At 50.8% G+C, this 15459-nt stretch overlaps 1 protein-coding gene across 5 annotated transcripts in view; it reads left to right on the top strand.

Moving 5' to 3' along the window:
* Nucleotides 1–15459, top strand: part of LHX2 (LIM homeobox 2) — a 33811-nt gene that overhangs the window by 7966 nt on the left and 10386 nt on the right. The window contains exons 1-3 of one of the 5 annotated variants that reach the window (XM_051807562.1): nucleotides 2576–3602; nucleotides 6373–6575; nucleotides 7136–7518. In XM_051807562.1, coding sequence (XP_051663522.1) covers nucleotides 3375–3602; nucleotides 6373–6575; nucleotides 7136–7518 — 814 coding nt within the window. In that variant the 5' untranslated portion in view covers nucleotides 2576–3374. Of the gene's footprint in view, nucleotides 1–2575; nucleotides 3603–3688; nucleotides 4049–5251; nucleotides 5351–6369; nucleotides 6576–7135; nucleotides 7519–15459 lie in introns of those variants that run through there. The other 4 variants (XM_051807561.1, XM_051807565.1, XM_051807563.1 and 1 more) reach the window with 4 other exon arrangements.

Here is a 15459-nt window from a genome sequence, read left to right as displayed (position 1 = left end):
AAATCAAGTAAATCTGTTGGTACAGTATTTTCGAAATAAACGATAACAGCATCACACCAAACACACATTTCTGAACATATACGCGCTCTGATTTTGATTTAATGGTATCTCAGCGTCAACTATTGCTTCCTTTGCTGGTACACACTTCCTGATGCCTACTGTGAAGGGTGCCCATATTTACAACTGAGTAAGATGATTAATTACACCTTGTCAATCACGGTGCATGAAGACATAACACCACAGCAGACAATGAAGAAGATGCCTGAAGCTACAATTACATTTTAATTCATAGTTTATTGTATGTTCCCATATATTGCAGTCTAATAACCGTAGGGGCATCGAAAACATATGAGATATCAATCACTCTGCCCCCTGGTCTTTCATGTTTATATTATTCCACAGCCTTTAAATTACCATAAGTAGTTACTTATTTTCTAAGCTTTCTTCTCTTCTTTCTTACCTTTTGCTTCCATTTATGTTTTATTCTTAGTACCTTTATCCAACAGCTATGAGTATTTGATAGAAGTTTGTAGCTCACTTAAAATCTGTAACAGACAACCTGAAACCCAGCAATTAGCAAAGACAGCTTAGACTTGTGTTCCTTTGTTGAAGGAGGCGTTGAATCTTTTGTTCTGATTTAGTCACGGTAGCTGGGTGGAAGCTGGTACCTCATTATGTGGTTGGTCTGTTTGTCTGGTAGGTAGCAGATGGTACTGGAGATGACGTTACCAAGAGAGGCAGGGTAGAGAAACTCAAGACCTGTGATTTGTTCACCTGTCACCTATAACAAAATACAGGTTAAAAGACTTTATTATTAGCTGCACCATTTTTCTAATGAAAAAGCTCTCGTTTCAAATGAGCCCGCGTCTCGTTCCGAAGACGATTTTGCTCCAGCAATTCCTCTGTTGCTCATTATTCAAGAATATCCTGGATTTTATTCTGAACAATGTAAATGTCATTCAAGTGTCAGTGTGTACATTAGCAGCTTTATGTTTACATTCTGTTACTCTCCTTGTGTTTTGGTAGCAAGGGTTGGATGTCTTCTTGTGTTTGTATATCCATTAGGAAGGGAATCAGAGATAGCCTGTGAACTGGAGGTCATGCCATACTTTTTCAATGTGCTTTTGGCATTATTGGTTCCGTCCACTGAGGCGATTCTGTAACATAAAATACTGTATTTTAATGCTGTTAAATATCTAAAATCTTTTTGATAATTAGCAGTGTCAGATAGAGTGTACGAATCCATGACCTTTCTTAACTGCAAAAAGTATGTAATCAATTCCGTGATGGGGAATTAATCTGGTATTAGAACATCTAAGGACAGTGCGGTGCAGAGCCGTGGGTAAGGATGTGTACAGCAAATTGCTGGAGTGAAGATAACCCGGCGGTGGGTCCATGCTGTCCGGTGGGCAATGTCCCCCAGCCTCACTGGAGCCAAGCCTCCCAGCACAGGTGGGGGCAGGAAATGTCTCGCAACTTTACAGAGGAAGGCAAAGATTATTTTATCAAGATAAATACCATACAGTGCCTCTAATTGTGCTAATTCTGATCTGAATTCAAACATGAACTTCCATTGTTTCCAAGGTCTGATTTTAGGACAGTCTTTGGATAGTTCCCACAGATGGGAAATTAGCTTGCATTCTGTATGGTTTCTTGAGGGGTCTTGTGGCTATTTCATATGCATTTCTACAAGAGACACTTTGTTCTCCTCTGTGACATGCAAATGTCTTTAACTACGCAGAGCAATCTCAACAGAAAGATGATGAAAAGCCTCGATTATTGTAAGAACGGAACACATAAACCCAGCAAAGTTTGACTATACACAGAGTAATTCCAGTTTTAGCAAGGATAGCCCCGACTGCACTGTACCTGTGAGAGGCAAATGGCTCTGCCAGAACACACCACCCGAGTGATGTAAGAGCTCCCATCACCATGAGGCAGCGAGTCTCATGATCTCAGTGTGCATTCACATTTACCTTCCGTTGTGCTACCTTTGTAACGTAATTAGAAGTGTGATATTTGACATCTTTAATACTAATTAGTCCTTCCTCACTACCCACCTCCTGGATAAATATTTAGACATCGTGAACAGTCTCCCTGAGTACTCTTTGTCTTTTCTGGAGACTTTCTGAAGCTTCTCCTCTAGTTCAGAGACCTTCTTGGCCTGGTTTTCTTACAGTCTACTTGGAAATGAGAGATACGTGAGGCCCGAGTCTGTGGAAGGCTCCACGAACTGGGATGACTCAAATTATGATGTTCAAACGTTGAGTGTTCATCATGAGGAGGGTTGTTGGGCGCATTCAACTGGTCACGAATGTTTGGGGCGCCACGATCTCAGAGCGGGGCGAACTTTTGGCCGCTCCTCGTCCCTCGCTGTGTTCTGCCCCCCGCGCTCTTTGTCACGCCCCGGTGCCACACGTCGCCGAGGGTCACCGGGTGACCGACGCCAACCTGGGCGCGGGTCCCGAGGCAGTGCGGGGCCGGTGCGGGGCCAGCGCGGGGCCAGCCCCGGCCCCGAGCACATGCGGCGGGCCCGGGCGGGCGCAGCCAATGGCGGCGGGGCAGGACATGATGTCAGCGGGGCTGTAGAAAAGGCGCGGAGCCCCGCGCGGTGCCCGCGCCCAGACGCGCCGCTCCAGCCCCGCCGCTCCAGCCCCGCCGCTCCCGCCCCGGCCCCGCGGGCCGCGCCGCTTTAAGAGAGAGGGGGGCCGCGAGCGCTCGTCCCATCTGGTGCCCGTCCAACTCTCCCTCCTTCCCCTTGGCTTTTTCTTTTCCCAATGAGCTCCACCGGGCTGGGGGAGGAGCGGGGGAAGGAGCAAACTTTGCCCCTGAGCTGCCGCCGCTGCCAGCCCTCTGGACTGTGAGCGCGTACGGTGGGCACCCGCCCCAGCCTCCCTGCAGCACCAGCCTGCTCTCCGCCTGCTGCAGCCTCCCTCTCCCTCGCTTTGCTCCTCTAAATTTCGCACAGTACGATGTAGGGGGCTTGTCGTTATTTTTTTTTTCAATTATTATTTATTTCTCACCGAAGATGGTTTAATTTTTTTTTATATTTCTATTATTTATTAATCCCTCCCAACCGTAAACCTGCCCAGCCTTCTGCCAGCTGGGCCAGAGCATAAAGCCTGGGACTGCACCTGGGGCAATGAGCCCTGCACTGAAGAAGCCTCCTAGAGGGATGTGCCGGGGCCGCGCCACAGACTAGATCCGAGCCCCGAAGCTCACACCATCAGTTATCCCCTCTCCCTCAGCCCCTTCGCCCGCCTTTTCTGCGCCCCATCCCCCTGAAAGCTCGGACCAGTGCCTGCGCCGCGCTCCGGAGAGCTCTGCCGGGGGAACAGCCCGGTGCCCGAGGACAGACGGGGCGGCCGTGCTAGATGCATGGGGGAGGGCTCCGGTTAATGCAAGTTCTGGGCTCCTGCAGGGACCCCGACAACTGTCAGCAGCAGCAGCAACTCGGGCCCTCCTCCTCTGCTTCCTCAGCGATGCTTTTCCACAGTCTTTCCGGCTCGGAGATGCACGGGGTCATCGACGAGATGGATCGGAGAACCAAAAGCGAAGCACCGGCCATCAGCTCGGCTATAGACAGGGGAGAGACGGAAACGGTAGGAGCCAAAGGAATGGGAGAGTCAGGCACCCCCCTAAACGTACCAAACCCCTCACAGATACGGCTTTTCCCCTAAAATAACAGATCGGGGGGAAACGTATGCAAAATGCTAAATCAGGAGAGGTCTGAGCGTAAAGGCACCCCAAAAGATTAAATGAAACCGTGGGGAAAGGCATGAAACTGTTAATTATTAATAATATGCATAGTAATAGTAACGCTTGGGTGAAATGAACGGTACTGCTCTTGCGAGAAAACAGAAAGATAGACCAGCCTTTTGGTAGCGTCCAAGAACTCCTTCCCTTCCCCCAGCCTGTCCGGCCTTCCAAAGTTTTTAGGAAGAGGCGAAGTATGGCTTTATAACCATAACATTTTGGCACAGCGAATTTTTTGTCTGCAGAATGGAAACACAAACAGCAGAGAATCCAGTTCTGTGTTATTTTTCAGGTAGGATGTCTACAGTGAGACAGTCTTTATAGCATTTATTTAAAAAAAACCCAAAGCAAAACAACCCCGAGTGCCTTTAAGTTATTGTTTTTAAAAAATAATTTTAATATGTGGGTTTGTAAACATGGCAAACAGAACTGGAAGATATGCTTCAGGGAGACGGATGGATGCGATTTTTTATAACTTTGCCACTTTTTACCTTCTGTCTACTGATGCACAGTGCCTGTATATTAATACATTTAGATAATAAAAGGATGCATCCGTCTAACCGGCGCTAAGCTGGCAGAGTGGGAGAGATTTCCGAAGTGTCTTAACTGATTCAACAATTCACGTATGCTTTTTTTAATTTATTTTTTTTTGTTAAGAAATAATTCTGAAGTGAAACGATCTCGCACGTTGGTTAAATGCTGTCTCGTAAGCTGATACGGGCATATGCAAGGAAGATCTGTTCTCGGGTTTTCGAACTCCATCAGGATGTGTTCTTTCTCTTAATGCTATGTGGAAATTTGCTTAAAGGTGGCAGTGAGACTATTTAATCCTGAAATACTGGCTGGAAAACAGCCTTTGTGCCATAAGGGTGGGACGTGATTTCTAATCTAAACGGTTTTGGTTTTCTTTGAGAAAGTTAATATTTCTCCATACAATTAAACAACATCGAATGATCTTTGTTGGAATAAATATTGTGACATGATAGCTTTATCTAACTATATATAATGTATATGCATACACGTGTGTACATAACAAATAGTGGGATGGAGTACTCGATCCTTGAATGGCATTTCTGAATCTCAGAATATTTTTGTTACTGGAAAAGCAAGGTAGAAAAAAAAAATCGTTATTTCATTTAAAGTGGTTTTACAAGAAACTATTTTGGTTATAAAATGATCCCTCCTCGGAGTTCGGTTAATGCCTTAAAGAAACACGCTCCCGGTGGGTTCCTGTGACTAACACCAGTGGAGTGCCAGGGTTTTATTTGTGTGGACTTCTGCTAGTGGGAGCGGTGAGGTGCAAGCGGGAGCGCTCGCAGCGACGGGATTTTGTGATCCCCGCAAGCAGGGGATGAAAGGGACGGGTCTGGCATAGGCTGGAAGCGCAGCCTCGGACCCTTTCCATTGCCCCCGAGATCCGCCTTTGCTTTTTGCTTTGCGCGAGGATTTAAGGCTCTGGAGGAGGTAAAAGCAAACAAACAACTTCTCCCCCGCCCCGAAGCAAAACAAACCGCGTGTTGGGCACAGCTGTAAGGAAATGTTTCGGGTTCTCTTGCACAAGAACGGATCTGCCGTGGGCTTCTGTGCAAAGCGGGTAAGAGTAAGTCGGGACCGAGGTGGAAAGCAGCGGCTGGCAAGGTCAGCCCCAAAGCCTGCTGCACCGAGCCTCCTCTCCCGAACGCTGCTTTCAGGTGCCTGCTAAAATAAATAAGCGTGCTCAAATGGGTCCGATATTTCTCTCTCTTTCTTTTTCGGTAGAAGTTGACAGGATATGTATGAATTTGGGGGGGGGGGGTTGAGGGTTTCGATTGGATTGCGATTTGACACTAAACTATTAAATTATATAGGGCTTACATTTAGTTTTATTGCTTCCAAGTTTATCCCAGCATAATCTAAAGTGCTCTGTTCGTTTTTTCCCGCTTTCTTTCCAACACGTTTCCCACTATTTCGTTTTCCCGGTAAAATATTCTGCGCCTCGGATTTAGTAATGCTCGTCTCCTCCGCAGCTTTATTTACTGATCCCTTTAGTACTTTGGGTCACAGCAGAGCGCGATCCGTGTTGTTTGGGACCAGCTTGCAGAGAGCTGTGTCTGCAGCACTGTGACTACTGGGGGTTTGATCGTAATTCATTCGGAATTTTATAGCTAGGAAAATACACACACAGACACGCTCCACATACACTCACTCACAGAGCATTAACTATGCAGACACTCTCGGTATATCCATAATAATAAATTTTAAAATTAACTATCTGCGATTTGCCCTACTCTGTGATTATTGCGCCTGTTTATTGAACAGCATCTTGTTTTGTGACTGGAAAATACAGAAGGAAAAAAAAAAAAGTTCTGGGTCTGGTCCGGACGCCTCCCCTAAAACCCAGGGTGGTTTTCTGTTTGTCTCGCCCGCTTCCCCGCCTCCTCCCGGGAAGGTGGGATGCGGCGGGACCCTGGGGACCGGGCATGGGGCCGGTCGGGGCGGCGGGCGCGGAGCCCCCGCTCCTCTGGCAGCCCCTGCGAGGGAGAGCAGCGGCCCGGCCGGGCAGGGGGAGGGGGAGCCCAGCAGCTCTCAAGAGTTTCTCCCTCTCGCTAACGGTCTGTAATTGTTTTCCCCCAGCAGACCATGCCTTCCATCAGCAGTGACAGGGCTGCCCTGTGCGCCGGCTGCGGGGGGAAAATCTCCGACCGCTATTACCTCCTGGCTGTGGATAAACAGTGGCACATGCGCTGCCTGAAGTGCTGTGAATGTAAACTCAACCTGGAGTCCGAGCTCACCTGCTTCAGCAAGGACGGCAGCATCTACTGCAAGGAGGACTACTACAGGTACAGCTCGCCCTCGGCCACCAGCCGGGGAGGGGGCACTGCCCGCCGACCCCCCCGAGCACTCCCCGTCCCGAGGAGACAGCGGAGGGGATCCGTGGGCACGCGTGGGGCAGGCTGTGGGCTCCTCAAACCTCCCCCTGCAGAGGGAGGCTCGCGGGGAGGAGGAGTGAGGGGGGCACGGCCCGGGCACAGCTCCCCCAGCCCGGCTGCGGTCCCGGGGCCTCCCGTGCGGGGCCGGCGGAGCCGCTCCTCGCCCGCCCGCGCTGCTTCCTCCGGCCCGGGGGTGCGGGACGTTCGCGGGGCGGGGGTCGGTGCCTCTTCCTGGTGGGATCTGGCGGGGCAGGAGCTGCCCCGCGAGGTGCAAACGGGACGGGGCGTCCCCGCGCTGCCGTCCCGAGGGCCCGCCCGGCTGGGCTCTGCAAACCGGCTTTGTGCCGCTGCCCCGGGCCAGGCGGCCCCCGGGCCTCGCAGCCCTCGGCCGCCCTCCGGGCACACCCGACCGAGGACGGGGTGGTGGCAACGTGCCTCTCACCGTCTCCTCTGGCCTTTCTGTTTTGCAGGAGGTTTTCGGTTCAGAGATGTGCAAGATGTCACCTGGGGATTTCTGCCTCCGAGATGGTCATGAGGGCCAGGGATTTGGTATATCACTTAAATTGCTTCACTTGCACCACTTGCAACAAGATGCTGACCACTGGCGATCACTTTGGCATGAAGGACAATCTGGTGTACTGCCGCCTCCATTTCGAGACTCTCATCCAGGGGGAGTACCAGGTGCATTTCAATCACTCGGATGTAGCCGCTGGGAAGGGCCCGGCTTTGGGAGCGGGCTCTGCCAACACTTTGGGACTGCCTTATTACAACGGCGTGGGGACTGTCCAGAAGGGGAGACCCAGGAAAAGGAAAAGCCCAGGGCCTGGAGCAGATCTGGCAGCCTACAATGCAGGTAAGAGACCCCCACCTTCCCCCAGAACAGTTCAAATGGTTTGTTTCTGTTCACTTCCAAAGGGGGATTTCCGTTTATTTTAGCTTAAACCGTTAATAATAGTTTAGCTGCAGCATAATTATTGAGATCAAGTGCTGTCAAACTGCAATTACAGAAGCTAATATGTTAGCATTTTTCACTTCAGCTGGAAATAAAATGTTTTGAAGCAAGGTCATCTGGTTAAGGGGAGGGGAGAGAAGGGGGAATGTAGCCTGGAATAAAATCTGGAAACCAGAGATTTTAAGTTAGCACTTCGGAGAGCCGTGAATTTTCTTTAGTGGCTACACTTAAAGGCTGCTGACGGGTGAATTATTCTGCCCTGTGCTGAGCTCCTGCACCCTAAAGTTTTGGAAGGAGAGAGAGAGGAAGTGGCCGTTTCCCGAGGGCCCGGGGTGGGAGGTGGCCGTGGTGCCGGGCTGGGGGTGCCCGGGCAGGGGCTGCGGGCAGCAGGTGTCTGGGGCAGCACGGGGCACGCTCGGCTGGAGTTTTGTTTGTCAGACGTGACTGGGAGAAGAGTCGGGAGACTCGCAGCATCCCTTTTCCATCCCCTCGCTCCCCGCGGCGCAGCCGCTGCCCCTGAGCCGAGCCCAGTAGCGGGAGGAAGGGGAGCGGAGCTGGCAGCAGCCAGGGCTCTGTGTATCCAGCTGCAAACTTTCCGATGTGTTTCCTCGTTTAACCTCCCGGCCGCCACAGCACTGTAGTTTTACAGGCAAAGGAATTCGAGCAGTCTCTTGCCCCCCCATCCCGCTCCCCCCCTTCCTCTCGCTCCGCTTCTCCGTGTAATGCCCACCAGAACTGCCCTCCCCGGGGCTTCCTGCGCTGCTCCTTGGATGCAACCGGAAAAACTGCTCGGACAGAACAAAATTCTTAGCTGTCGGTTTTACGAGAGGACTCGGAGGCGGGGGCGGGCTTCCCCCCAGAGCGGCGTTCCCGGGCCGGGGGCTCGGCCGTCCCGCCGGGCCCGGGGCACCCAGCTCGTTTCTCCCCTCCGTTCTGCGCCTCAGTGTCCTCTGCGCTCCTCCGCTCCTTCCACCCTGTTTTCTTTTTAATCTACCGCGTTCAGACGCGCCCCGTAGGGCGCAGATTTGCCTCCGACGTGTTTCTTTTTCCCGGAGAGGGCGTTCGGTGAAGGCCAAGCTTGCTGCGGGTGGTTTGGGGCCGCAGCTCTGCGCGCCCCGACAGTTGCGGGCTGCGCCGGCGGCCGCTCCGCCCGCGGGGAGGAGGAGGAGGAACGGGGGGAGGAAGGTGCGTGCGGGGCACCGAGAGGTGCAGGGGAGGTGAGAGGGGCTCGGGCTTCGCGCCGGGGGACGCGGCCCGGGATGGGGAGGCTGCGGGTGTTTTGCGCCTGAAGGGAGTAACAATAGCGACGGAATGGGGTGGTTTGCGCTGAAAATGGCAGGGAGAAAAGGCGCATCTCCAACCGGCAAATGCACCTCGGAAACGAAATTGCCAGCTATTATTGGTTTAACTAATTGCTGAATAATTTGGAAATAGTGCAAAAAGCAGTAGTAGTCCCAGTGGTGAAGGTTGATGAAAGGTGGATGTAGTGTTCTCTCGCGGGTAACAGTTCAGCTTTAAAACGTGCATCAAATATACGTCTTTCCCGTTTAAAAAGTCTCCTTTTCGAAGGGATTAGCTTTTAATTGTCCTTCCGCTGTCTCCCTGTGCAGGGCAGATGTTCAGATTCAAAGGACCTGTAAACCGAACCAGCGGCATCTGTCCTGGATGGGAGCACAGCCTGTGAAAGTCTTTCTGCTCCCTGACTTCCTAAATAAACCGCCTTTAACTGCGTTTTGAAAAATTCGTTTACAAAATAATTGCCCTCCGATTTTTTGGTCTTTTAATCTTTGTTTAAAGCCTGCAACTGAAACTTAAGAGATCTTCCTTGAGTCACCTTTGGCTTCTTTGCTTAAGCTATTTATCTGCTTAACTATTTACTAGACCAATAATCGACTAATTTATGCAGTAATAAGTGCCATTGATCTTGAAAATCAGACCAGGTTGCCCGCTGATGTAAAATTTCACAAACAAGTAAATTGTTGCAAAGCCTTCAATTTTGTGCCTTTAAAGAGAAACCGTTTAAAAATGTGATAGTTTCTCTTTTTATTTTTAATGGAACTTGTCACTTCCTTCTCAGAAGCTCACTAGAAATGCACAATGTTGTCCTCTGAGGGGATCTGCTCCTGGTAATTTGTGTAGAATACTTTGTGGAAATAAATCTACACCCAGAGGTGGTGGGAAAAGGGGGACCCGTAAACTTGGCAGAGTCGAGGCTGAAATTATCTCGTAAATTGCAGTAAATATTCATCTGCAACACGAATTGGACTGACTTCCCCCCCCCCCTTACTTAAACAAGACTTCGTTTGCAGGGGGTTGATGGGTTTAGATGTGGATAGAGCCTGACAAGTGGAAAATAGCTTAGAAGGATGCTGGAACTTCAAAAAGATTTCTTTTTCTTTCTTTCCTCCTCCCTTTTTTTTTTTTTTTTTTAGTGTGTTCCTGTGATCATAATTTCTTCCTTCACTTGTTGGAATGGAGTTTGATGGGTTTTTTAGGTCAGTAAATCAATGGCTGAAAGCTTGCTGAACACAGAAGCACCTGTAAAGAATTCTGAATACTCCCTTTGTGAATTAGACCCCAAACCTCCCACAGCCCGCTGTTTTATTCATTTGTATCTAGTCCGGCTTTAAGACACTAAAATATCCCGGAAAATGACAGATGTATTGCGCAAACTTGGGGCACGAGGAGCTGATAAAATACCCATAATCTGTACAAGTTCCTTCGCTAGCAGGAACGTGCCTCGTGCTGCGCTGAGGGGGTGCCCGAACAGCCCGGCTGGATGGAGCCCTCGGCCCGTGGGCACCGGGGCTGCCGGCGGATTTTGGCCCCTGGCTCTCGGGGAACCCCCGGGCCGCCTGGAGCTGACCCTCCCAACGGGCTGTGGCACGAGTGGGTTGGGGTTTTTTTCCCTGACAAAAATACGAAAAGCGTGGAAAGTTTTGAAGAGCGAATCTCTCCTCCTCGTTTCCCTTGGGACTAAAAGCTCAGAAGAAGCTTCCCTGTGACTCCAGGGGCAGAGCGAGCAGACGGGAGTCGCAGCCTAAAAAGGAATGTCTTGCAGAGATTTCCTAGGAAAAATAAGAATTTGCCCCTTTCCCTCTTCCTCTTTGCTTCTCCCCCTCTCTCCCCCCGCCGCCCCTCCCTGGTCACCCTTCTGGTCCCCGGGCGCATGTGGCCCCTCCCGGGGGGCTGGGGCTGGGGTCGGGGCTGGGGCAGGCGCAGGGGTTGGGGTCGGGCCGGGGTCGGGCCGGGGCAGGGCTCCGGCCCCGCTCGCTGCCCGAGGGGCTCCCGGGGCGCTCCCGCTGCCCGGGCGGGTGCGGGGCCGGGGCCCGGGGCCCGGGGCAGGGCCGGGAGCGGAGCCGCAGCCCCTTCCCCGGCGGGGCGGGCGGGAGGAGCGCGGCTCGGCCGGGGCTGCCCGGGTTAATCGCGGCGCTCGGGGACTGACCGCGCACTCGCACCGGCCATTCAGCGCCATTCAATTGGCTTAATTGAGGGGAAAAACCCTGGCGGCGGCTCCTCCCGCGGGGCCCGGGCCCGGCCGCCCCTGGCCGGCCCCTTTGTTCTCCCGCCCCGCGGCCCCGGCCCGGCCGCGCTGCCCCCGGGGGGCTCCGCGAACGGGGGGGCCCGGCCCTCCGGCAGCCCCGGGGGGCAGCGGGACGCGCGGCCCCTTTGTCCGAGGCTGCCGCGGAAGGCCGGAGGAAGAGGCTTCTAATCCCAGCTCTCCTTCTTCCTGGCCTTGTGATGCTCGGCCTGGGTGATAGTCGCTCCTTAAGACAGGCTTTATCTCCCCAGCAGCACTTCTGGAAATGTCAAGGCCGAGGCAGCGCTGTCGTGTCTGTTGCTCCATGGCTTGGCACAGGCACCCTCCTTTGAGCACTGCCAGGTGCCTCGGGAGCAGCCGCGGGAGCTCCTGCTCCCAGAGCCACAGCTTCACCCCTTTGCATCCCTGTGGGGAGCAGTTCGGGTGTCTGCCTTCTCCAAGCATCTTCTCCTTCCTCCAAGGGGAAGGACTGTCTCTGCTCCTGTCCCAGGTACCACTCTGAGGGCTCTGTCTCACTTCTGTCCCTTTGAGGATATGGGTAACACAAAGTCCTCTACACGCTCCGACCAAACAAGGAATCTGGCTGCACCCCTGCCTGGTCTGGTTAATCACAAGTTCCCTCTCCAGGCAGCAGGAGGTTAAAACACCCCCTTGACTCCGATTACAGAAGGAAAGGGGTGTATGTTCCTGAGCCTCTGAATATTGAGAGCTGATGCACACACCAAACGTGTCTCTTGTTTAATCATTCTTTCAGAATCAGGATTAGTTTGCTTTCTTTTGGTGTAAGCTAACATGTCAAACACAAGTTACTAAGAACAAAAGTTCCCCTGAAGGAAATTCCTCTTTCCCATCTTCTTCATGTGCCAAATCCTCAGAGACCTACTAACTACTGAGCACATGCTTTGAATCCCAAGGCACTGGGGGCTCTGGCCATGTGAGGGTGGAGAGTACTCCCAAATTCTCCTCCTTAGGCTTTGTCACAAAGGGACCAGCACATCCTGCTCTGTGTTGCTGTTACTTGGTTTAGGGAGGTGTTACACATTATCTGCAGAGGGTATTTTGGTCACCAATATCAAAATGAAATGTTTGGTGCACATCACAATCCTGTGACCAGGTGGCCCTGTGGGGCTAAGGGGGGCTGTAAGTGCTGCCACTGCTGCACCAGCCCAGGGTGGGAGGGCCATGGCCTGGGTGTGGGGTCTAGGGAAAAGCACAGGGGTCCTAGAAATGTTCTAGGGTCAAAAAAGAGACTTGGCACTGACTCAGAATTAGTTTTATCACAAAACAGAAATGAGACGTTAGTTTAAGGCTCCTCTATTGAGCTGGAATTCTACCAATTGTATTTCTGAAATCCCAGCAGGAGCCCGAGATACTGCAATGGAATGGAAATGTTACATACAGATAGTTCAGCAATTCCTTTGGGAGATCCACAGGGGCACCACAAAGGAACAGGGAAGAGAGTGCCTGAAAACAGAGGGTTGCGTGAGGAGCATGTACAGTGTTGGTTTTACACCCTGATGCCTTTTGCAGAAACTCCTCAGCTCTTCACATCTCCTCTTACCCCCTTGGCCCGCTCTGGGTGTCTGTGCCTGCACCGCCCGTGGACACTGCAGGGTTGGGGGGGATGCAGACAACATTAACCAAACAGAACAGACCTTTGAGGGTGGTGCCAGGCCCCACAGCCAAATCCGGGGGGGGATTGGCACCAGCCAGGACTGTTTCTGTCATGTTGGATGATGCCTGGAAGTGAAACCACTTGCACAAGACAAGGAACAGCTCATGCCCTCTCACACTTCCAAAATCTGTTCTGTAACTTCCGTCAGAGACAAGGACATTTTGCTAGCCCCAAATGGTACGTGGTTACTGTCAGTTTAACATTATTTTTACTGAGTAGATGAGGAGGTAAAATTATGAGAAATTCCAAGAGTAAATTGTTCATTGTCCTGTTGGGGCTTGATGAAAAGCTGACACCCTCATTCCATTCTGGGAGGGTTTAGAATCACTTTTATACCCTTGGATTCTGAATGAATCTCATTCTCTATGGAACATGTTAAAATCCAAATGCTCGCAGCCCTAGGGTTAGTTTTGTTGCATATTAACAGGAACAGACCTCAGTCCTGCAGACAGTTATTCTGATGTATTTCCTCCTGCCTCTCTGCCTTGTTATTTCTGGGAGGGTTTGAAAACCTTTAAGATGACACACAAAGGCCTTTTCCATTACTAGTATCTAAAATTCTTCGAGGACATTTTAAAAACAAGCATGATTTGGTTTTACATTTCCATAACAGAATTTTCGATGGGCATTATCATGTTATTCATCCTAGTACTCTTTATATCAGGAATTGTAGCTCTGAAGGAGACTGGAGAACGTAGGATGACTCCAGCTGGACAGCTGGATCTCAGTTCTCAAACCAGTAAAGGTTTTGCTGCGTCCCACCCAGCTCTGTTACTGCTCCATCGTTACTGTCTCCTTTCAGCACCCTGCACCTTTTAAATTCAGGTGCTCCCAGGCTTTCCATGCCGCAGGAGAACGAGCAGAAACGCTTCTCGTTACCAGAATTTGGCACGAGCTGCTGGGGTCTGGAAGGGATTTATCCCAATGTGTGCAATGCACGCACACCCCCCAGACCCCCACGTTCCTGTAGGCAGGGCCGTTGGCTTCAGCTGGATTTTCAATCCCAGGAGTGCAGAAACACCCAGCAAAGTTGGAGCCTTCGGCCGCTCTGGGCGGGTCTGCTGAACAAACGTGCTTTGGGGCTCGGAGCTGCATTTTTGCTCCACACTGTGCCATATCTTTGGGGAAGGTTTTGAAAGGCTGAGGTTTGGAAAGCAGCTACTGTAGCTGCTGCAGACCTGCTGTTTAGGGAGTCCATGTGCATCTTGGCTTAGGAACGAGTGCATTTTATGTGTGTTTTTCAAACCTGTTTTTAATGCATGCCTTTCAGAACGTGGGTGTTTTTAGTAGGGCTGAGCCCCACTGATGGACAGCAGGAATTCAAACAGCACTATAAAGACATGTCCGTGAGATATACTCCGTTGTAACGAAACAGCAATAAATAATGGACAGTTGGAAACAAACCTGTTCGAGTGTTTAAGAAACTCACCAACAATTCATGTTTTAAAAGATTTTTTTCTCATTTTTTGCGTGCTGTGTAGAACAGAGATAGTAGTGATTTTTCATTACTTTTAACATAAAACTTGTAGGAAACAAGTAGGGAGTTGTAGATTTTGGAACAGGAAAAGCTAATTAATGACAGTTTGTCAGAGCTAATTTTCAGTTATATCCCTGATTTTTTTATTGGATTTAAGCTCAGTCCTTAATGTTATTTTAAGAGGTTTTCTATGGTTTACTTTATGCACAAATAAATGAGAAACTACTTTTGGTCCACGAGATTATTTTGCTTGGCATTCAACATTTAATACTCCTTGATAATTTTACAGTGTTCCTTGCTCGCAGACCTTCTTCACGGGCTTTATGGTTGATTTCTGCAAGTGTATCCATCAGTGTCATTCCCTGATTCCAAAGGATATGACAGAAGTGATCATTCAAACTTGTGTTTGCAACAACTTTTTTTTTTTAATGGAAATATAAACACATAACTAATTAAAAAGATATTTTTCATTTGGCATGCCAGTGAATATGTTGTATTAACAGCTTTATTTCTTTAGCTAGTCAGATTATAGTCATAATTTGCTGTCTGGTAGCCACAAACTTTATTTCTTTTACAGTGTTTCATTTAATAGTCTCTCTTGTACTCTACAGGGTTTAGTTTGATGGAGGAAATAATTATGATTTTAACTAGTCTGTTCCATTGAGATTCGAGTGGACTGCATTGCACAGCTCTCTGTGTGTTACAGTGCAATTTATAGTGATCCCAAGCACATTAAACCCTTCACGGAGTCGAGGACAGCTCCTGTCCTCCCACAGACAGGGCAGGAAGGGCTCTGTGGGGAGGGAGGGGAGGAAAAGGGAAACAGGCCTGACATTTTAAAAGCCACAGAGGGGCAGGGCAGGGTCCTTGCAGGCTGGTTGTTCAAGGGAAAGCCAGAGGATGAGAAATATGATCCAGAGGGGCCACAGGCCCAGGGCAGTGCCCTCCCTGTGCTGGCACTGCTGAGGCACCTCCAGTGCTGGGGCAGTTCTGGGACCTCAGACAAGAGACACTGCTGGAGTGTGTGCAGGGAAGGGAAGGGAGCTGGGAAGGGGCTGGAGCAGCAGGAGGGGCTGAGGGAGCTGGGGGGGCTCAGCCTGGAGAAAAGGAGGCTCAGGGGGGACCTTCTTGCTTCTCAGGTGGGGGTCA

This window comes from Manacus candei, unplaced genomic scaffold, assembly GCF_025592945.1.
Source record: "Manacus candei isolate 608988 ecotype Guabito, Panama unplaced genomic scaffold, ASM2559294v1 h1tg000071l, whole genome shotgun sequence".
NCBI classification, from domain to species: Eukaryota; Metazoa; Chordata; class Aves; order Passeriformes; family Pipridae; genus Manacus; species Manacus candei.
Note: the sequence above shows the minus strand (reverse complement) of the source record. Positions and strands in the feature narration are given on the sequence as shown.